This window comes from Hakea prostrata, chromosome 1 (genome assembly GCF_041222555.1).
Source record: "Hakea prostrata isolate BN-2017 chromosome 1, UWA_Hpros_2, whole genome shotgun sequence".
Classification (NCBI taxonomy): Eukaryota; Viridiplantae; Streptophyta; class Magnoliopsida; order Proteales; family Proteaceae; genus Hakea; species Hakea prostrata.
The window spans coordinates 6050468-6073688 of record NC_142600.1 but is presented as its reverse complement, the minus strand read 5'-3'; the positions used below and the strand labels follow the sequence as shown (position 1 = coordinate 6073688).

The 23221-nt window shown below is 36.1% G+C and overlaps 2 protein-coding genes across 3 annotated transcripts; one reads left to right on the top strand and one right to left on the bottom strand.

Annotated features, from left to right (window-relative positions):
• Window positions 1–415: 415 nt before the first annotated feature.
• Window positions 416–14410, bottom strand: ARC5 (P-loop containing nucleoside triphosphate hydrolases superfamily protein). 2 transcript variants are annotated; one of them, XR_016173862.1, is made up of 18 exons: window positions 13948–14410; window positions 13038–13202; window positions 12784–12906; window positions 12412–12633; window positions 10385–10518; window positions 10208–10300; window positions 9722–9785; window positions 9542–9590; window positions 9282–9364; window positions 8851–9008; window positions 8707–8767; window positions 3605–3667; window positions 3394–3494; window positions 2338–2395; window positions 1873–2226; window positions 1509–1673; window positions 588–1433; window positions 416–499 (listed from the first exon to the last, which is right to left on the bottom strand). XR_016173862.1 is itself a non-coding variant. In XM_089157620.1 (17 exons), the coding sequence occupies exons 1-17, from the start codon at window positions 14299–14301 to the stop codon at window positions 1356–1358; spliced, it is 2325 nt and encodes a 774-aa protein (XP_089013746.1). In that variant the 5' UTR covers window positions 14302–14410; the 3' UTR covers window positions 545–1355. The 2 variants fall into 2 exon arrangements, 1 of the variants encoding a protein (XP_089013746.1); XM_089157620.1 differs by lacking the exon at window positions 416–499 and having other exon boundaries at window positions 545–1433.
• A 3831-nt stretch (window positions 14411–18241) lies between these two features.
• LOC149026971 (putative calcium-binding protein CML44) lies at window positions 18242–18694 on the top strand. The gene has a single exon (XM_089157113.1). It carries the CDS (start codon window positions 18242–18244, stop codon window positions 18692–18694), a length of 453 nt encoding a protein of 150 aa, XP_089013239.1.
• The last annotated feature ends 4527 nt before the right edge of the window (window positions 18695–23221 follow it).

Below are 23221 nucleotides of genomic sequence, written 5' to 3'. Positions count from 1 at the left end.
GCATTCAGGTGTCAACTTTGGGATAAGGTGACTCGACCTCATAGAGGTGGGAACCTCCTGCGTGGAGTAGATCTTTTTTGCCTGATTAATTCGGTGGCCTTTTAGTCTAAGAATTCATCATATCTTCCTGAGTATATATGTTTTCCTTAAGTATATCATTCCAAACCTAGAAATCACGTTTGGTCGCAAGTTTGCTATGATTTGCCTATATGGACAACACCTCAACTGCAATGAAAAATGTCTAACAGATATGGCAAACTCATTTGTAAAGTTTTTCCGGTGGAGAGAACTCTCACTCCGGCAAACACTAAAAGCCATACAAGATGTGCAAATCGAAGTTCCATAAAGAAAAGAAAAGCCACTCTCAAACGACGAAAACCAAATCTAGCCACCTAAATCGTCCAATAATACTCTCAAGAATCCAAGAAATGGTCTGATGTTTAGTTCTGATTCTGGGTTCAATCCTAAATTTTGACTTCCAAGCCATTTTGTTATGACCCTGCATAATGCAATTCCAAACTGAAACCAGAATTCAGATTCGAAACAGCCCAGATAAAAAACAAAAAAATTTTACCCTTCTGACTCACTTCCTCCCAGTCTCCTAACAGTATCGCAATACTCCCTGCTTCTTAACATCGAACTGAATCTAAACAAAGAAACTGAAATCACCTTTTCCAATGGGTTGCGTCTGGCTGTGTCTCTGTCGAGTCATTCCCCGTCTCTTGGTGGCTCAACCAGTTTCTTCATCATGCCAAACATATCCCAACCCTGACCCAAACCATTTACTAGCTAGTGATGTTAATATCAGGCTATCAGATCACTCTTATATCAAAATAACATCAAGGAAATTTTAGTCAACAGGATGTTGGATAAAAAAAATAGACTTCGGTTTCAAGCCTAACCTTGGGAATTAAATGTATCAAGCGAAGCTAGACATTCCACAAATGGGTCTGAACTGTCCCTCAACCCGACCCACACCAAATTACCATGTCAACTCAAAATCTGTGTCTAACTCCAATTCAAAACCTCTATTTCCCATGTTGTCAGGCTCCAGGACATGCTGGAAATTGCCTCCTGTTGATGCCTAAATCCTATCCTGTCACATTACTCCATTGTAGCAAAGGTTTCCCTCTTGACAATCAATTACTGAAGGGTATGGCTGCACCCTCGAATACTCATTGCAAATTTAAGTAACCCAACCTTGTTGCTTTTCCTCAAGTTAGAAGAGTCACAGGTAAAGCTAATGGTGCAGCCATCAAATTGGCACACACATACATGGGTTGGAGCAGAACATGATATTAGTTTGACCGCCTTGCTCCATCTTGCTTAAAGCAGTGCCACAGAAGAACTGAAACCTACATCGTCCTTGCCCTTATTTGATGGTAGCTGAGTTGCTCATTTATTTGCCTGAATTTTTCCTTGAGCCTTTGTATCTGCAAAACCAGCAGCCAAGATCAGAAAATTGAATATGCCCAGAGTTTAATAGATAGAAGCAGCCATAAGAGTACCCGCTTCAGCTCAACTTCCAATTCTCGCTTCTTCCGTCCCAATGAGTGTCGCAAATGAGTGATGTCAAAGACAGTATCCAAGTCATCTGTAAAGGCAGATTCCAAGTCTTCCCGAAGAAGTGCAGGCAACTTGTCAACCACCGGCATCAGAAGAAAACAGTTGAACTGCAACAGGAGACAGAAACTATGAAGCATATGATCTAAACTACCAGAAAGCCTCTATTCCAATGGTAAAACTGGCTTATCATTTAGTTGGTTGTTTCCCTTGTAATATAGGCAAATTGGCATTATCATTCACAAACTCAAAAGTAAAAAATGACATCAGAAATACTGGAGGGGGGGGGAAGCTAAAACAATTACTAACCTTTAGCTCTGTGGAGGCCAAGAAATATTCTCTTATGCCATGGAATATCTGTTGTACCAAGGCATAAACAATCCTTTCAGATGACGGAGCAAGCTTCCGATTCCAAAGTGTGCTGTCCAAAAGATCAGCCAGCCTTGTCTCTGTTGTTTGAATGCAAGTGCCTGAGTCATTGCTTAAAGCCAAATGACTAAGCTTAACATCTGCTCTAGGCTTACTGGTATCATGCTTGCTATCATTAACAGCTAGTCCAAAAGAAGGCTCTTGAGAGACAACAGCCATTGTAGAATTACTATTTAAAGTGGATTGTTCGGAGCCAGAAAAAGAGTCTAAAAACTGACGCAATCCAGCACGATTCTGCAAATTAGGTTACACATGAGTACCAAGTAACTTTATCGACAGCCTAGTCAAACAGAACAGAATACAAAATAGTGAACACACTTCTGGTCCTCAGATTAGATTTTAAACCTTATTATGGAGGGACCAAGTGACATAACGGGTGGTGCTCAGTAAATCCTCCATGCATCTGCAACAAGATTATATCCAACAGTGAGATGGGTAACTGAAAGGTACAAAAATATCCATATACAGGAAAACCCACTAGAATGTATTACCATATAGAACTTCAATTAAAAGCTTCAGAACGACACCCACTTGGTTTCTACTTACAGGTCAATTTTGACTCAGGTACTGAAAATTTCCTTTAAACGGTTCATATATTGGCAGATATGGCCCAAACTGGCAGTCATATGCCCTATCTTGTAGCCATTGTTTTCAATTACTGAAGGGCATGACAGATATGTGGGACAGGTAGCTACTTTGAAGTTGTCATCACCTCCACAGCAGTAATTGATTAAGATGAATGGTTACACAGTGATTCTGGTATTTAATTTTTTTAGTATCAGACCGTACATCATTAGAACTTGTAAGATTCAGAAAACCAAGAGTTTCTGTGTGTCAAGTCACTTTTAGCAGAGAGCATTAAGAGGTTGCAGGCAATGAAATTGCCAGTAATGTGAACCAAGAAGCTTGGGAAGTGATAACAGGGATTATCGGTTTGGATGGGGTACAATTTATTCTTCTACTGTGGTTCCATTTTGTAAACCTTTTACTGGACAGTGCACCAGGTCCGATCCTATATCAGCATATCAAAGTAGGCTTCCTACCTGATGTCCACATAAAAGATCCATATTAGTTTTACCTATTATGATAATGATGGGTATTTGAGACAACATTTAAGAGCTATAGCCATCTCATGTAATTATATGTTGGTTACAATAGTGACTTGTAGGAGTTATTCATTGGTACCAAGATGATATCAGTTGGAAAGGCTTAAGAATTAGCCAAATGTATCATCTAACTGTAGGTTACTCTAATTCAGGTACTTGGAAAATTTAAGTTAAATAGTTCTTAAAGTAAATGAAAAACTTTCATCCAGTCCACCTAGTCAAATACCAAAAGTTGAACTATTAATATGGATATAAAAATCAAAACTCAAGCTTATAACCAAGGAATATAACTAACTTTTCACGGCATGCTCTTTCAGTAGATTCTGCAAAATTATTGAATGAAGACTCAACACGCCTCAGAAACACTTCATGGCCACTTAAATATTCACCATCTTTCTATTGAGAAAACAGTTAGGGGTGGGGGTGGGTTAGTCATTTGACAATCAGATCAAAAACCTATCTCACGATAATTGAGAAAGTAAATGTAAGACCAGCAAGGGCCTCACCTGAAGAAGATAAACAGAGATAGGAAGCAATCTTTTCAATATGTGCACGAGCCTAAGGCCCAACTGTACAAAGAATAAAACATTTCAGCCATATAGCATACAAAATCATGAGAAGAGAATCATCCTTTAACAGGACAGATAACACATACTAAGAAAAACCACCAGACTTATCAACAATAAATGGGCTCAAAAAAACCTTACCAAATATGTATGTGCTAAAGCTTTTAAAATGGACAACCCCTAAAGAAGTTTAGAATGCTTTGGAAAAATAAGGTTCTGACATATTTATTGGAAAAAGTGATGCAACTATTAAATTGAAGACTACAAAATGCTACAAAAAAAAATAATAATAATAAGAAAAATGGGCTAACAATAAAGAGAAGAAACTAATTATATAGCTGAGCAGGCACTCAATTGGAAGAGTGATACAGACTAATATGAGGAAACAACCACCAGTCTCGGATTTTCTGTCTCCAACTAACTTCAAATCCTTAGTGGAAGCTCTAATAGATGTGAGGCAGGCAACTGGAAACTCAATAGTTATAAGAGATGATAGGATTTACTTTAAGAAAGATCATTGCAGAGTTCAGATAGAACACTCAAAAGCCTTAGCATTAGTACCCAATGCCCGAGGCTCCTGTCAACGTGGGGTTTGGGGAGGGTCATATGCATGAAGCCTAACCCCTTCTTTGCAAAGAGGCTGTCTCCAGGAAAGGTTTGGCATTGGTACAAGAAGAAGAAGAAAAAGAAGCCTTGTCCCAACTAAATGGGGTAAGTGATGAGCACATTTATGTGTGAAATCTTAGGGCATAAAGCATGCATTTTACACACTTAGACTGGAGCTACCTTGAGTTTTATGTTATTTTTGCAGATTTTAGGACTTTTCAAGCTTTAAGCAAATATTTGGTGTTTTGGGTATGCAACATGCAATTTTATACGTCAAGAGGTCCATTCAAATTCTCAAGCGCAAAAATTGGCTTGATTTGGAGCATGAGGAGCTAAAGATATGATTATGGGCCAACTCCAAAACATTTTAGAAATAAAGAAACCAATTTTGATCTACGGCTGAGATTAGTTAGGATTTTTATTTTTATTTTACTCTATTGTAATTGGGAAATGTATGGGGCCCACAAGTAGTCAAAGATTAGGGTTTTCTATTTTTTTCTATAGATTTTCCAGAAGATTTTATTTTATTCAATTTTATTTATTTTCCTTAATTATTTTTCTCTGTCTCCCCACTTTCTATTTTGTTTACTTTATTATTTCCTTAATAACCCATTTTCTTTTGCTTATAAAATATATATAATTTTCTCTTTCCTCTCCAATTTATGCTCCACGTCTCTACAACCATATATATTTTTTTTAATAAAAATTCTCCACTTATTCTCTCTCTCTCTCTCTCCTTTGATTTTCCAACAAAATTAGAGTTTCTTTTTTTTTTTTTTTTTTCCTATTTCATTTATTATTATTATTATTATTATTTATTTTATTTTCTTATTTATAAATCATTCACTATCTCCTATAAATATACCCTCCCCTCTTAGACCTAGATTTACATTCCCTTTCTCTTTAGTTTTTTAGGCCGTCTACACTTCTTTTCTCTTTAGTTTTTTTAGGCCGTCTAGAGTTTATTTAAGTTTTCTCTAGTTCTTTCATTGCTTAGTGGGATTCTAGTCTCTAGATTGAATGTTTAGGTTAAATTTTTCAATATAATGCAAGGAATATTGAAATTGTTTAGTTTATTTTATGCAAATGTATTTCCTTTCTTTTAATCTATGCAATTTCAATTTCAATTTTGAGTTCAAGCTTCAAATTTTGAGTTTCAATTTTCATGAGGATTTGTTTTTCTCTAGGTCTAGCAATTGCAAATTTGGATCATTCCAGATCTGGTTGTTAGGGTTGGATTAGATTCGAATCGATTGTTCAAGGATTATTTTTGTCATTCAAGATTCAAAGATGCAAGTAAGTAGCATTCGTCAGTAATCTTCTCTCCCCCCCCCCCCATTCCCACTTCTCTCTACCCCTCCATATTCTTAACTTAAGATTTATTTTTCAGCATTTATTTATTGTTCTCCTTTCCCCCCCGGGTCCTTGATCAAAGATGCTTATAGTCGTGCCTTTCTTTGGTTAAGGTTTTCCTTTTCCTTTTATTACTTTGTTATTTACTTTCTACATTATTTTCTCTTTAATATCAGTTCACCCGATCGGTGGACTGTAAGCTATGGCAAAGGGTCCACGGTCAAAGTCATCATAATTATACTCCCCTTCCCTTGATCCAGAGCTGACACTCGGATCACTTCCCTTTTTATTTATTTATTTATTGTTCGCATTTTTTATATTCCTACCTTTTATTTACTTATTAGATGATGAATGGTTAGGTTATGTTTGTTTTATTTTTAATTTCAATTTGATAGCATTAGATGTATGTGTTAGGACCGCTCATTTAGTTTAATTAATTAGTTAAAATTTTGAATCATTGCACTCTTGCGTTACCATTAAGAAGTTAAATTCTAAAGTGGCATATCTCCCAGAGATCGACCCGTTAGTTATGCGATACCATGCGCTTGCAGTTATTTTTATTTAATAAACAGTTAACTAAATAGATTCTTGCCTTTCAATCAGCTTTGTTTGAGGCCATGCTAGATACAAGGCCTAAACAAGTAAACATGCATATCCTTTCTCCCACTTCTCTTAAAGTTATCTTAGGTTTGTCCCTAGCTCTTTTAATTCCTTAAATCTGGATTAAAGGTTTGGCATTGGTATAGGCATAAAAAGCATCAAACACTTTCTCACAAGTCCATGCATTAGAAGAGTCTACACCAACAATGTCATCTAGTGATGCAAAACAAGGCTAGTGTAGGAGGAGAAAGAACCAAAAGGGCCAGTCCAATCAGGCATAATAACTAAAGTTATAATTGTAAACCATCTCATGGCAGGCCATGACTTGAGTTATAGTCGGCCCATATTTGGGCCCATTTGATTTTCATAACTTAAGCCCATCAAAACATCATATGTAGCCATTGACCAGCAGCACTTGGAGTTTCACCTTGGCTATAATGTGGGCCCATGTTACAGCCACTGAGCCACATGTTGCTACTATAATCTTTTCCTTATTGCTGTTTTGTTTTAGTTTCTCTTCTAGTAGTAGGCTCTTAGTCATTTGAAGTAGTAGCAACTACGAGTCCCACTTTATTTTAGTAAGTTTCTAATTTTTGTAATAGCAGGGGATTTTTCTAGAAGCTCTTAAATATCTTGGTGGCCAAGTAACATCACTCAATAGAAGGGCTGCAAATTTTCTAATGTTTTTAACAAGGGTAGCCAGACTAAACTAGCCTTAAGATTTGGATCTTCTGAAAAGACTTTGACCTATGTGTGAGTGCTGCTATCCTATGCAGTGAAGCTTTAGACTGAGACTCTTGGTGAAGCTCTAGTCATATCCCCACTTCTATCTTCTCATCTTTTTCTTTTCTTATTTTTTTCCTTTTCTGCTCTGGAAAGATTCCATCCCATCTTCTCTCTTTATCATGGACTCCAGGTATTTCGAAAGTCTAAACTCTAAACTACCTTTGTGTCTTTTACAAGCCTTTACTGTTACGTATCCTCTTCTACCCTAAATTGATTTGACCTACTGTTGCAGCCTTGCAGGTCTGCGATAGGACAGTCTGAAGTACAGTCTCGGTTTACTGAACATCGATCATGTAAGATGAGTTTTGGATATAATATCCCCTTCCCTTCCCTTCAACCAAGATTTGAGCATACCATTGGACGAAAGTACTCAAATTTTCCTCACTTGCTATTTTCTGGTTCCCTCAATTTCCATTTTCTATTTAAAAATAGTTCTTCCAATCCACCTGCCTGTTATCTAGATATTTTGACTATATTATTCCTTCATTGAGCCCCCCATGCATTTGTAATCTCAGCCCCATCTGTTGAGTGGTTGGAGAGTTTTGCTTACTTTGCTACCAATTATTCTAAGGGTTTCTTTTTCTTCTTTCATGTGACTCTGGTTTCTCATAGGTTTCTAGTGTGTGGTTTTACAAGCCTACTAAAACTCATCATCTAAAGCATTATTCTATTAAAGAAGAGACTGATAGCCAACACGCTCTCAACAAATATTAAAGATGATAAAATTCATTCCTTCAGTATATCAGTTGCTTAAAAGCATCAACAGCAATAATACGTAAACCAAAAGGAGATAAGAAATACTCCACATTTGTTCTATCATGCATCACAATGGTTTCTGAAATACTGATGCAGGGCATCCAACAGCAAATAGGCAGTACACCTGTTCTCCAAAAGTCATTGTGCAGTCCCAAGCCCAAGTCCAAGACAAGAATCACTACCTAGCCTGGCCTGGTTCAAATCCATCCATACTCAACTCCAAATGTGGCTTCCAGAACAGTCAAGTTCTGGCAAACATCTTTGTGCCTTTTCAAATTCCACTGCATCATTTATTTTCTTCCATTATCAGTTTGTAGGCGTTCTAGTCCCAGTGCCCAGAAAACAGTTTCTAAACTTAGGAATTGTTTTTAATGAACTAGGGATGGGGTTCAGTGTACTGATTTTTGTTTCCCATGCAGAAGATCGGATCAATGTACTGCCACTCCTAATAACAGTAGATCTAATATTTGTTGGTGTAACCAAAAGGCCGCAACAGCTCTGCTTCTCCTCTCCCCACTCCTATAAAAGGAAATTCATGTGTTTACACTGAAAGAAAAAAAAATCCTTCTCGAGAAACCCCTAGTGAGTAAAGGTGCTGTAACACTACAACAGATTGGCCAAGGTGGGCCTCCTACAGCTAGTAGACTGCCGGGACTCCAGATCTTCCACTTGTCAATCTCCATCCTCAACCTTAAGCTTGCATTAATGGAGTTACAGCAGCACCTCTTTGTCGCAGGTCAAATCCATACACTTAAAACTACCTTTTTGAATCTGTTCATATAACATACATAATCAACCAGATTTAAATCAAAACTGTCTTCCAAATTTATTCTTGCCTGCCTTACCCTCTTGGGTTCGCATCAACTACTGACATATGGGTTCAATAACTGATAAACTCAAATGGTATAAAGCCAAAGGAGAGAGAAGAAAAACCATTTCACCTGATGAAGAAAGGGTTCAAATGTCTCACGAGCCTTTGCAACAGCAATTACACAAGCGGTCCTATTTAAGTATACTGAAAACCATAAGTATGTCGCAAATAGAAGAAATAATATTTTGAAAAGGAGACCAACCTGGGAACCTACCTAGAATAGTTTGTTCCATCATGTATATCTTCAACTCCACATGCATTAACAATCTCTTCCCGTGTAATTGGAGGGCACTTAATTCCTCCAACCACAAAACGGAATTCTGCCATTGCTCGATGATATTGAGCGCCACCATAGAGACGCATTGCAGCATTCTATGTACAGAGTAACTCTGGTTAGTATATAAGATTTAGCTTATATGGATTAGGTAATTTACAAATGTCACAAGAAACTGCACCTTTTTTTTTGGCTGGTTGGCCAAACAGCACTACTAGAATCAAACAGAAAATAAGTTCTATAGGTATAAAAGCTTAAATTTTAAAACAAAACACAGCACCTCAAGGGTTGAAAGGTACCAAAACTTCTATGATATTACTTTTTGCAAGAGATACACAGGTTGTTCCATGGTTTCCAGTGTTGATACTTACAGGTATTAACTTATGTGGGAATTGGAGTCCATCAGAGCAAGAAAATGCTCCCCCATTAACTCTCTCATCTTGTAATGTTTCTCCTGTGAAAAATCAAATGTCTTAACCACCTAAAGGTTTCCCCTCAACTGCAAAAACTTGACCCAATAAACGGAACATTGGAACGAAACAAATGCTCATGTATATTGCATTAGGAACAGAATCACTAACATCTACCCATTGCTAAAATTGTCAAAAGCAGATCATCAAGATCACTTTACCAAATTTATCAGGAGGTGCAACCACTGTCCCCTTCAATAGTAATGACAACTGAGGAATGGAAAACAAATAGAGTCAGAAACAAATCAGGAAGGTAAAAAGATCAATGACAAATTTAGAGTAGATAAAACCCTTGCAATCTTTGGTTATCCAGTAATTATATGGCCCCAAACGGTAGGAACCTTAGTCAGGAAAAGATCATGAAATGCTCTTCCTTTCTCCTTTAATTTTACTTCATCCACATTGCTGCATATAAATAAACAAAAGGCATATAACAAACATTAGCCTCTCTTTGCTCACCAATTATTTTATTGTTTGCAACTTTGAATCATAGTCTTACAACAAAGAAAGAATTGCTTTAGCATGTTGGAAGGCAGCAAAATTCTCAGACAAATTTTATTTTCAGTCTACCTATCTAGCAGTACTTTGACAGCTACTTGAGTGAGGGAGGGGAGTGTCAGAAAGAGACAGAGAGGGGGAGGGGGGAGGGTGCCTTAGGCACGAGGTTAACACAACAGAATCAATCCTGTGGCCTACTAGGAGCCACACTAAACTGGCAACAAACAGCTGCCCTAGCAGCTGTCTCCATTCATATCCCCAATTTCACATTCACTGGATGTAAAATGCTTCAGAAAATACAAATAATCTTAATAAGAAAAGCTACGGACCTGAGTTCTTGATTTATTTCCTTTAGCTTTCTTGTTGCACTCCGATACTCCTTTTCAAGAAGTGGAATGATAGATGGGACATTGTCCATATACCTTGCAAATATGCAAAGTTTCAGTTCAGAACATAAAAACTAAATAATTGAATCATAGCCCGATGAAACAAGATTTTTTTTTTACCTTTTCTGTAGTAATTCTTCCAAAAACATTCTAAGGCTGCTTACACCTATTCTGCTTCTTTCTTCTTTTGAAAGAGACCTCCCTAACTTCTCCTCCAAAGATGTAACGTCTTCCATCTCCCTCAAAGAAACAGCCTGCATTAAGAAACATAGAAGTAATTTATTAACTTTAAAAGGCACTCAGCAAATGAGAGACATTGATGCTTAATCGAATGAAGATCTTGGCATTTCACTATGGTTAGATAACAAACAAAATTCCAATTCGTAATACTAGGATCTGGATATCCTACCATGCTGCCAACCTCAAATTTTATGTGGCTCTTTCAAGAAAGGCATCCTACATTACAAAGAGCAAGTAATAGTACACACTTGATGCAGAAAAAGGCTAGACTCAGAATAGTAGATCATGGCTGTCAAGGCGGCAAGGCGACCAAGGCAGTTCAAGCTCCGCCAAGGCAATTAGGAGACAAATCGGTGCTAGGCAACTAAAGCAGTTGGGTCAAAATTTTTTCAACACAACTACTTTTAAACTGATAAATTTCTACTATAACCTAAACAAACATTCAAGAATCACACTCATCCACAAAAAACACGCATTCAATAATCATAATTATGAAAGATTATCCAACAAAGAACACAAACGTAAGTTCTTATCATTAAGCATCGTAACATATGACTATGAACTATATCAAATTATAAGTATGAAAATGAAAGTGGGAATTTTATATTTTTACTTACCTCTATGATAGTGTGATGCCAAATAAGTGCCTTGTGCATAGACCCTATGAATTGTTTGACACGATTTTTTTAAAATAAACGAATAATTTTTTAATTCGAATCGGAAATGATGTCCCTTTTTTACCACTTTCTTACTAAAAACGATAAATTAATAGATCAAATTATTCCGATTTTCAAATCATTATCCATTTAATTATTCATCGATTCCTGATTCTAAAATGACTAACTATTAAATTCATATACGGCTTTGTAGCATAAAAATTGATTTTAAAAAAGATCAAGAAAAAATATTACTAATATGTACAAAATGTCAAAAAACGCGACCGTTTAGGCGTCTAGGCGTCAATGAGGCACTTAGGCGAAAAAGCCATTGAAAAACTGCATATCAATAAAATGGTGGCAAATAAGGCGTTGAAAAACCGCCTTACCGCCTAGGTGGATGCTTTGAAAACCATGTACTAGATAACACAAATATTGATTAACACACAAAACTGCTCTAAAGGGATGTGAAGAATAAATATTGAAAGATATTTTATATGAAGAGGCATGTAAACCTCACCTTGATCATCCTTTTCCCTCTTTGTATTTATCACATCCATTGGTTTTGCTACCACTGACATTGTTTCACCATTTCCCTATGGCCTACCCCAAGGAATTCTTATCTCAACTACTAGGGGTCACTCACACAAATCTTGTTCCACCGTTCCACTTGATTAAAGTGTAACATCCATTTCTCCATAATTCCCCCCATTTTTGATTAATTGTAATGGGACCAACATAGTAAGTGACCTTATCTATGTTGTATTAAGTGACAACAATTAGATACAAAATTAAACGCAAAACAAATCGTTTGATTGATTGGAATCATATGGAGATCAATAGCAACATTAACATAAGAAGAAGCCAAGTGTTCATTTGAAACCACAACAAACATTTGAGAAAGCAATAAACACTCTAATTTGTCATTGATTAGAGCCTGCAATATTAGAAACAATCGACAATACACGGCATCCAGGCGCCTCTGTCGTGTATAGGCTGTCTTCCTCACCCTGTTGGTATTTCCCTGCTTTTTACCTTATCCAGCACTTTGGAGGCACCGTGACAACTATGATGATCAATATAACAGTTTCAAGATTAAGAAGACACAGAGAAGAAAAATGATAAAAGCTTATATAATTTTTTATAAGAGTCGCAACCATAACCAACCAAATCAGGTAGATAATGTATTACAGACATTGCCATGTCTTTACCGTCATGTTATGAAAAACAAAAAGAACTTTAGAAGCTTACCTGCTTAAACTCGTTATTAGTCCTGTAAACAAATTCATGCCCAACACCAACTCTTCCAGATGGCACAGAAGTGAAGAATGGAGAGTTGCCCAATAAGCACCCATCAAGTGTATGAGGAGGTGGTCTAAGAAAAACTTCCACATCTGAAGAACGTGCAAACTGAGGTATTCTAGTGTCTAGCTTTGTTGAGACCATCACTGTCCTTGACAGCTCCGGATCAATCTATAGATGATAAATGAAGGAAACTAAGTTTACCATAACATAGAAACCAGCTACGCTAATCCTGTAATAATCTAACAATTTGACTAGATTATGCCAGGAACAAAATCAACAAAATGTAGGTTCCACCTACAGCTAGAAAGAAACACATACTTGCATCACTACCCTCCTTGTGGTAGCATTACTCCAATCACTACAATCTTCAAGGCATAATATGATCAACTCTTTATGCTGCATCTTAGCACGGACAAGAGACTCTACTGCACGACCTTGTCCCTACAAAGTCACCACGGATTAAACCCAAACACGGAAAGTGAAACAAACTTACTAGTTTTGAAAACAGAGAAACTAAATAAAAGAAATTATTTCAAATCTTACAACATAAAAACTAAAATCCCTTGATGCACCTGTAGAGCTCGGTTCTTCCGACCTGGAGCTGGAGCAATAAGACCTGGGGTATCTATTATTGTAAGGTTTGGACAGTACTTGTACTCTATATTAATAATTATTTCCTTGTCTGAGAACTGACAATGTTCTTGCTCCAACCTCAAGTTTTCAGCTTCAATGTAAGCCTACACAGAGTAACAAAATTGGAACTAAATTGTGTTAGTTCACACTTCACATCAGAAAAACAACATTACTGAATACAATTATGCTGGAAATTAAACAATAATCATCATTGCACTGGCAGAAATATTATGATAACCAAGCCTTGTCACAAAGTTCCATGCAATGAACCCATATGATATGTTCTCTCACTTACCGATAAATTGCATATTGACAATAGAGTTTCTGATGCAAAGTTATTGAAATCTGACAAACTATGGAAACAGACGCAATTGATCCAATTCAAATGTGTTCAGATTTACACTGGGAGTAAGTCAATTGACACCAACCTTCTGTGGTGCACAAAAACATGAGTGCATATTGTCATGCATATTATCATGTGTACTATAATATTAGTATAGCAAGTCATAGGTAAACTTCCGAAAGAAATCAAGGACAAAGGAAATATCATGACTGCTACCAAATTATAGTGCATGAATGGAGTATCTACTAACATACTAGACAAATGAGAACATCTATAAACAACTGCCGAGAACCAAGGTTGCTGTAGCCTTTATAGCAGGCCCTATATCTGGTGTCCTCGCTAATTTTCATCATGATAATGTCAAGAACCAGGATGTCCAAAATAGTACGAACTGAAATTTAGGTATTTTAGGTGGTTAGTTCAAAATGTATCAATCCAAGCTACATTATCAAATTAGTTAGTGAAATGACAAGAATTTCAAGCTAAGAAGTAGAAGAAAACCTTACTTGGATTTCTTGAAGCGATTTCTCATGGCTGATGGTGAGGTCTGTTTGAGAGACGAGGCGACACAGCGGGAGTTCACAGTCGGGATTGAATTTCATGTGAAGGGTAATGGGACGCCTGGTCTTGGTTCCACCTCCAACATGGTTGAATTGGAAACCCATGAGAGCTTCCACCAATGCGCTCTTGCCGTCGGTTTGGTGACCCACCACCAACACCGCCGGTGCATCGAAAGGGGTTTCGAATTCCTGTGCCAGTCCATGGAGCTCATTGTACGCCTCGTACAGTCTCGATTGACTTTCCAACTCTCCCCCTCTAATAGACCCTTCGTCCGTCTCCGTCTCCATCTCCATCTCCATCTCTCTCGCTCGCTCGCTCGCTCTCCCTCTGCCGTGAGCTGAGTGCCGAGACTTCAAGATGTTAGAATTTAGAAAATGGCCGGATTCGGATGGCAATCGAATGGTGCGCGTTAATGACTTACCAATTTTGGTGGGAAAAGGAAAATGGATTTTTATTTTTTTCTTTTTTTTTTCTTTTTCATTCTTCCCCTTTTTTTTTTCTTTTCTTTTACATGTAAGTTTGTTAGTAAACCACAAACTAATAATCAGGTCCCTTTAATGTAATATATTACGGATAAATCTCAACTACAATAACACCATTAGTTGTCGTTAATTATATTCAAATTTCAAATGTGAAAGGACTAAAAGTCCATCAATTATTTAATATATTGTATTATTATTTTTTTTTTTTCTTTAAATATATATGTTTTTTTATCCATATAGTTAATATTTAATTACTAAATATCTTTTTTCAAAATCATATATTAGCACAATGTATTAAATAATCTAAAGGGTATTTTGGTCCTTCCACGTTTGAAATTTCAATATACTTAACGATGTTAGTCTAGTTGAGATCCACACCTAATATAATGTATTAAGGAGACCCAACATTAATTTATGGTCTACTAAAGAGACTGATGTATAAAAAATTCTATTTTTTTTAGTAGGGTTTAACTTGATCAACTTTTGTGCATTTGACTAAATGTCTATTTAAGGAGGAATAACTGTTATATAAGTTGTCTATGACCTGTATAGAAGGGTTGCTCAATCAGTAATGACCAATACGTCTTAATGAAAACTGAAAAGTCATAAGTTCGACACTTCATATGGTATATGTGATAGTTTGCATCCCCAAGATAAAATTATTGATCGTAAAATACGAAAGAAAAATAACCATATCCCTAGATGGGTTTCTGGATCAATTCGAGCTGGGTTAGCCTCAGAACTTTGAAGAAGATGACCATAATTGCTGGTTGTGGCTGTTGTTTGGGTGAAGAAGCCAATTCTTGTTTGCTGTGATCCTCAACCTGATTTCTTATGTTCTTGATAATTCTGATTCAATGGAGATAACTCTTTTTCAATACTTAGGACCTTGATTGTAATCCATTAAAAAGTAGACTTTTTATGCCTCTAGATTCAAAAACAAATCGACTTAAAATCGTTTGATAAAATTGATTATATTGGATTATTTTTTAAACGTAAATTAAAACTTGTTGTCTTAGAAAACAAAGTCAACAACGAAAAATTGGGCATAAAGTGATAAAACTATTTAAAATGTCTATGATAAAATGTCTCAGCAAATTTGTCAAGACGAAGGTTGTAGAAATGTCCAGACAAACAATTTCTCAAACAAAATTGTATAGAATCCAATGTTGTAGAAATTTCTGGACAATTTTTGAGGTTCTAGAAGATTGTTGATAGCGATTGGGACTTACGAAATTTGTGCTGTGCGATAGTCATCTATCTTGAAAAAATGCGGAGAATCCAATGTTAGAAAATTATTTTTGTCAGTACCACTTTTTTCGTATAATTTATTTCATCAAGACCAGTGGATCAGAAGACCAGTCAGAATCAACGCTTAGGTCTCTTCCAAAACCCCCCTCGCTGCTTTGGATTTATTTGATCTCAAAGATATAGAGTAACTAGAATCAAGGCTCGATTCCAAAATCCACCTATTCTTATTCTAAATTCGATTTTTATTTAAAAAAAAAAAATTTGATATTACGAGGAAGATAAATATTATATAATACATCATTACACGTAATTAAACTCAAGACTTATTCACAAAAAGGTGGGAAGAACCCAATGTTAAAAAATTAATTTTCTCAATACCACTTTTTTCATATAATTTATTTCCACAAGACCAGTGGATCAGAAAACCAGTTGATTCTAGGTTCGACCCATTGTTGTTTTAAATTTGATTTTGTCCTTAAATATCATTTTCCTTTTCTTGTTGGTAGACTTTTTTTTTTTTTTATCACGTGATTTTTATATACTGAGGAAGATCAATATTACATAATATATTATCATAAATAATTAAACTCAAGACTAATTCACAAAAAGGTGGAGTTCTTACCAATCAATAAAACCTAAGATAGACTTCTTCATCGAGCATTTTTTTAATATAATTTGTTTATAAGAGTTAAAAGGTAGAAGAGCAAGAAGCAACGGACAACGCATTTCAAATTCCTCATGTGATTTACTAGGTTTAGGCGGTAAGAGAGGTTTTACCGTGTAATAAATAAATTTCTTTTTTACCAAAAATAAAATTAAAAAAAAAAATCCTCCCGCGATATTTTTTTTGGGTAAGTGAACCAAGATGCTTCACAGTGGGAGAATTTTTTGCAGATGGAAATTTTGAATTGTCACAATAATCGGTCGCCGAAAAAAAGAAGAATAATATTTTCACAAACATTCTACGTCTTAGCATTAAAAGAAAGAAAAAAAATTTAGTTTTAACTATGGTAGGAAATGTCGGCGAACTAGACAAAATATACATCAAACTTTTGACGACATTTCAACCAAAGCTTATCTTTGTGCTTATTGCTTCCTATGTTCGACTATGGATATAGAAAGAGATATTATGAGCATGGCCTCTCAAGGGTCAAAGTCAGTTGCGAGGTCCATATTCATATAACAAATAGACCCACCATATACACACTCACAAGCACCAGTGGTATCTCCACCGCTACTACAACACCTTTATTGGCCCTATTTTTATTTTCCTCGCATGGGAGTTATCTTGGAGTACTTGGTATTGAGAATTGAGATGATTGGATGACTATCATATACTTGCTACATTTGTATATTTTTGTTGTCTCTTGTATGTGTATGCCTTACTTCACTAGTTGTACAATGAACTATGAATTTTAGTACTTATCTTATTTATTGAAAGTTAACGAATATATATGTGCTTGCATCATTTTATGTTTATGTTGGTTTTAAATCATGTTTTAGACTTTCAGTTTTGCCTGCACATAGTCAAACATGTGTTAATTAGTAGCGCACTGCTTTAGGTGATATTTTAGGCCAAAATAACACTATATATCAGTATATTTATTGATATAAAATTAGGCTAGACAACAAAAATTAGGCAAAAATGACATCAAATACCCTCAAAACTAGGGGCAAAATGTAGTCAGAAACCATCACAAATGTCAGCAAAACTTCGCCGACATTTTGGGGTTTTGTTGGTTTCGCAGGCCAGCAAAACCTCTCGCTTCAACAATATTTCACGCTTGACACGTAGGCCCGTGGTATATCGTTGAAATGAAAAGTAATTTTTTCTCATAAATAATATTTGATAGGGACTTTCAAGATGTTAGTACGTGGGGTCTTTAGATATCACATGAACGGTCAAAATAATTAATACATTTTTTGAAATTTTCTAAATTCATTTATTTTTTGGTAAAATTCTAAATTTGTGGTGAGAACAAAAATACAATCAAAGTGGGATTTTGGAATTTCGTATAAGAATCTTTTTGATTCCATTTAAATCCTCTCCATATCCAAACAAACTATAATTAGAAGTGGGCCCAAGGGATAATCATACAAATAGAAAAAAATCCTTGGTCCAATCTCTTGTAATAAAACCGTATTTATTTAATAAATCCATATCCAGCCGACTTTTGCCTTAAATATTTTATTTTAAAAAATTCACATAAAAAAAAAACGAAAAGAAGATAAGAAACGCCAAAGCAACGTAACGGTCCTTAACACGCAGTCTCTTCTCTCCACAAGCTCTCATAATCTCCTTTTCCGATGAAGCTTCGCTGCAACTTCCCATATGACTTCATATCCAGAAACTTTCTTGATTTTTAAATATCTTGTACTAATACCGTACAAGGCAAGACAAATGAAATTTCCTTCCAAGCTTCCTCTCTCTGATCTATATATGTATCCATCCTCTGTGCAACTTATTCCATCTTGTTGTCTCTGATGATACTCCATGATTGATAAGATGCCTCACCTCAGCTATGGTGATCTGCACAGGATATTCAAGAAGCTTGATCTGAATGGCGATGGTTATGTAAGCACCAGCGAGCTTCATTGGGTACTTGACAAGGTAGGCATATGGACGACCCAGGAAGAACTCAAATACATATTGGAGCAGGACAGCCTTGATTTACAGGAATTCATTAATTTTTATGAATCTATAGAGAAGGCAAGGGAAGAAGATGAAGCAGAGGAGAGAGAACAGCTTGACCTTGTGGAGGCTTTCAAGGTATTCGACTTGAACAATGATGGGTTCATCTCTTGTGAAGAACTCCAGAGTGTATTGTCGAGATTAGGGTTATGGGAAGAGACGAAAGGGGATTGTCGAAGTATGATTCGAAAATTTGATACCAATTCAGATGGGTTGGTTGATTTCGAGGAATTTAAGGCTATGATGTTGCTTGCAAGTGGTCCATGATGAAGATTTTGTGATTTCATGTTACGAAATCTTCAAATGAATGAGACTTTCAATTTCTTTTCAATCTTGTAAGGCTGTGTGAGTCAATCTCTTTGGTATTGCAAAACAGAGCATACTTCGAATGTCATTTCAAATATATGTTTCTCCATAAAAACTTCCCTGTGAACGCATTTGAATCGTCTCTTTTTCCATTTTCCTGACGTTTTTCATGCGATTGTATTCCTACAATTTCTGATCTACCTTCTTTTTTGTCACAATATAATAATTGCCAAAAATTTACCTTATATTATTTTCTTATTGCGAATAATCTCTTCTTTTCTCACACAAGATAATAATTGTGGGATGTTAGTATTGGATCTTAGGAACAAATAAACCACTGCTGCTAATTATCCACTAATTTTAATTGTCTAAAATCAATTACAGAGAGTGCGGAGTTACATATTTATATCAAAACTTTAATATAAGATATATTCAACATTTACACATTTCTCAGGGTAATTGGGGCTATAAGCGTCGCCAACAAAGGTAGCAGTTGCATCAGTTTACCTAGTAGTTTATCTTGTCGAAGAACTTAGAACCCCTAGATTTTGATTTTTTTTAGTTGAAGCAACCATTTTAAAAGTATCCATATTGGAAGATAAGGAGAATACGTAGTTTCATATCCTTCAATTGCAACAAAACTGGATACAAAACCGTGCTTGCACTCATTTACTTGGCAATTCGAGTTTTGAACAGCTTATCGAGCTAGATCCAAGGGAAAGTAGCGGCCTATAAATAATGAATCCGGATCAGCGATTTGTGCTCCCCGCACACCTCCCTTGCTCAACACGTGTTTCTGACAAAAAAAATTTAATTTATGTTTTTGATGTTCCGTTTTCAACGATTTTAAATCTTCACAATTGTTAATTTGGTTTCCTGCTAAAAGTAACTTTTCTTCAGCTTCTTCTTCTCCGTCTCTCCTTCTCTCTTCATCTCTCATGCTTGAAAACCAAACCCAGTAGTGAAGGAACCCATATTTTTGTCTCAATGGACTACTTCTCTGTCTCTCTTCTCATGTCTGTCTGATAACTGAAGCACCTGCAAAAAACCCATCTTCAATCCAACTCTGATTTGGTGTGTACAAAGTCTCACCTTAAAAAATACTCTGTTTTCTTTCTTCTTCTTTTTTATTTTTTATGTTGTGTGTTTTATACAACTCTGTTTTTATGGGGAAGAATGGACTTCCATGGTTCTTCAATGTCACCATTTTTTCTGAGAGCAACAAACGTATAAATAAGAAAATTGTAAAAAATGAAGATGGAAAGATGGGTTTTCTGCGGATGGATAAATGGTACATTGGAAGAGAGAAGGGGAGAGATATAAAAAGAGCTAAAACAATAAGAATTTGTGTTTTAGCAAATCATAAAATCTTGAAAAAGATTTAAAATAAGAATAACGAGAGAGGGTCAGGTGAGCAATTGGCCAGGGAAAAGACACAGCAGAAGAGTGGTTGTGGTCTTCGCTGCTAGCTTCGGTTCTCAGCGGAGATGGAGATGGAGATGAAAAAACAATTCTGTCCCTACTGTTTTGATTTTCAGCCATAATATGAGATTTTCACTGCTGGGATGAAGAGAGGAGAGACGGAGGAGAAGAAGATGAAACGAATGCAGAAACCAAATTAGAAAATGGTAAAATAAGTTTCAAAATGAGAAACAATTGTGAAGTTTTAAAATCGTAGAAAATGGAAAACCAAATTAACAATTGTGTTAATGGTGATAAAAACATGATTCTGTCAATGGTGGTTTGATTTTCAGCCATGAAGAGAAAAGGAGACGGAGACGGAGACTGGAAGATGGGTTTTTTGCAGGTGCTTGGGTTCTCAGCCATGAGAAGAGAAACCTATAAGTATTTGGTTTTCAGGCATGAGAGATGAAGAGAGAATGAGAAGAAGAAGCTCAAGAAAAATTACTTTTAGCAGGAAACCAAATTAACAATTGTGAAGTTTTAAAATTGTAGAAAATAAAACGGAAACAGAACATCTAATAACATAAATTACTTTTTTTGTCAGAAACACGTGTTGAGCAGGAAGGTGTCCGTGCTTCCCGTAGGGGTCGCTGATCCGGATTCATAAATAATAGGGGAGTGGTTCGTGATAGAGATTCTAAACGTACTTCTAAGTTTTACCAAAATAATTAGTTCATTTTCTTATAAGGGTTGTTGCCCTGTCATTCCTCAGAGTCATACAGAATCAAGCCCAATTTATAGGAAAGCAAATTGTAATCCCAATGACGTATGCTGAGATGCTCTTATAGACACTAAATGAGAAACTTACATGCAAATTAAAAGAAAGATGAAAACCGCCCCACCTGTGAGAAATTCCATCCCCATTGATGCTCCCGCCTATAGCAGAATATGATTGACCACCGCTGGCGTAAAGACCACGCCGTCAGGTTCAGAACCTTTTCCCATTAATTTATTGCTTGACCCATGCTGGCGCAAAAGCCACGCTGCTCTGTAGAAAATCCCCTTCCACATACGTGTGCGGCTCATGTGAGCAGAGCTTTCTCCAGCTCGACTTCAGTGTTACGAATGGTACGAAATTTGTTTGTTTTTCAAAAGTGTAAAAACACGCATTTTGAATGTCGACCGTTCGCTACAGGTACTGCACATTTATTACGCAGCACCCAAGTAATTTCCAGCTTTCTTTGCTTCACTGGTTTCCATTTTCATGACCCAGAATTGGTCAGTTCTCTCAGCTGGAGGGAATCTTCAATCTCTGGTAAAACGTTTAAACAGAGGGGAAAAAAAGCTTATTCTCTTTTTGTCACATTGTAATATATCCTTCCAATCTTTCTGTTCCTAGCAAGAAAAGATCATCAGCATTAGATGCAAAGTTGGTTATTCCAGAACCAGAATCTGTAAAAGCAAGTCTATAAAAGCCCAAGTTAAGATCACAACTTCATCATCACATTGCAGGTGTAAGCCAAGAAAAGAAGTTATTTGATCTCAAACATGAGAAGATCATCTGTGTTCGAAGATAAAGATCAAGCAAGCAAGTACCTGCAGCAGAAAAACCAGAATAGTGGATATGGGCATGGTTCACACACCACAGATGATTACCATGCTCATGTCACTAGGATGCAAAGGATGCTGAGTGAGGCTGATCACTCAGCTTTCTTAAACCTTCATTCCATCTTCAAGAACGATAAAGGGCTTCTTGTTGCAGATGAAGATGATCACCATGGCGAGAACAAAGTCTTGCAATGGCAGACGCATAGCACAGATGACTACCACGCTTATGTCACCAAGATGCTAAGGACACCCAGCATTCCTGATGATCAAAGTGGAAATTATCCAGCCATGGCAGATAACACTGAGCAGAAGAGTCAGAAAGGGATGCCATGGCATTCATGCACATACCCCAGGTGAATACCACAATTATGTCACCAATGTGTTTAAGGATTGCCTAGCATCGCCGATACCCATCGGAAATGATAGAGAGAATAAACGCTTGCTTAAAAAAAAAAATTCGTAGTTAATTATCTATAGCTATAAGTAACTTTTGTTGTAGTGTTAACCCTAATTCTATAAAAATGTACTCGGATACATGAATTATATGAAATATCTAATAAGGTTGGCGTTTAGCCAAACCGAAAAGGTTACTTACCAAGCTTGCCGAAAATTTTCTTTTACCATTGGTGATGACACTCTAATGATAGAATGGTGATTCTCTGATTTCGCTCTTGTCTGCAAAATTTTTTGCCCTTTTTTTCTTTAATAAATGTACTCTGATACATGAATTATATAAAATATCTAATAAAGTTGGCGTTTAGCCAAATCGAAAAGATTACTTACCAAGTTTGCCAAGAATTTTCTTTTACCATTGGTGATGTAACTCTATTGATAGAATGGATGATTCATCGTGATTTCGATCCTATACTAAATGATCAATGATCAATTCAATTTTAATTTACCTTGGCTCAAGTTCCCATTTTTGTTGATTTTCATCAGGTTGAGAGAAAGAGAGTCCCTTACCCATAGGAAGAAAAGAAAGAAAAAAATTTGTTCATGGAAAAGGACAAATTTGATGTACGCATAAAGGACTAAATGTCAACTAAGCTAATAATATTTTATTTTCATTATAATTTTATTTATTCAATCATGATTAGTGAGTTTTATTTGATTAACTTAGTTAATTGCATTTATTGCAAACTAAAAAAACCAAAAGCAGCCAAACTCATCTGTTTGCATCATTTGAAAGTTGAAATAAAGACCTTCACGAAGGCAAGAATCGTTCTTAATTTCCTTTCTACCTTAGAAAAATTGAAAAAATCAAATTTCTTAATATGAATTAGTGGCGATAAAATCCCTGATCATCCACGGCACCAAAAAGTCAAACCTCGTTAATGTATGATACTCGCCACATTAAATGTGGAACGCCATATTCAAACTTATATATAAGATTTCTCTGCAAATGCTGGAGCAGCAAGCCAGATGAGAAGAATCCTTCTGGTTTTGCACACTAGTAAAATTAAGAAATAAAAAAAC

Bases quoted from the DNA above. Each gene is read 5' to 3' on its own strand.
- ARC5 (XM_089157620.1), bottom strand. From the start codon at position 14,301: ATGGAGATGGAGATGGAGACGGAGACGGACGAAGGGTCTATTAGAGGG. The intron at 10,301-10,384 runs GTAAAAAAAAAA...CATATTTGCAAG, and splicing joins GAAGAATTACTACAGAAAAG to GTATATGGACAATGTCCCAT. The intron at 9,591-9,721 runs GTTCCTACCGTT...TCCATTCCTCAG, and splicing joins ATGATCTTTTCCTGACTAAG to TTGTCATTACTATTGAAGGG.
- LOC149026971 (XM_089157113.1), top strand. From the start codon at position 18,242: ATGCCTCACCTCAGCTATGGTGATCTGCACAGGATATTCAAGAAGCTT.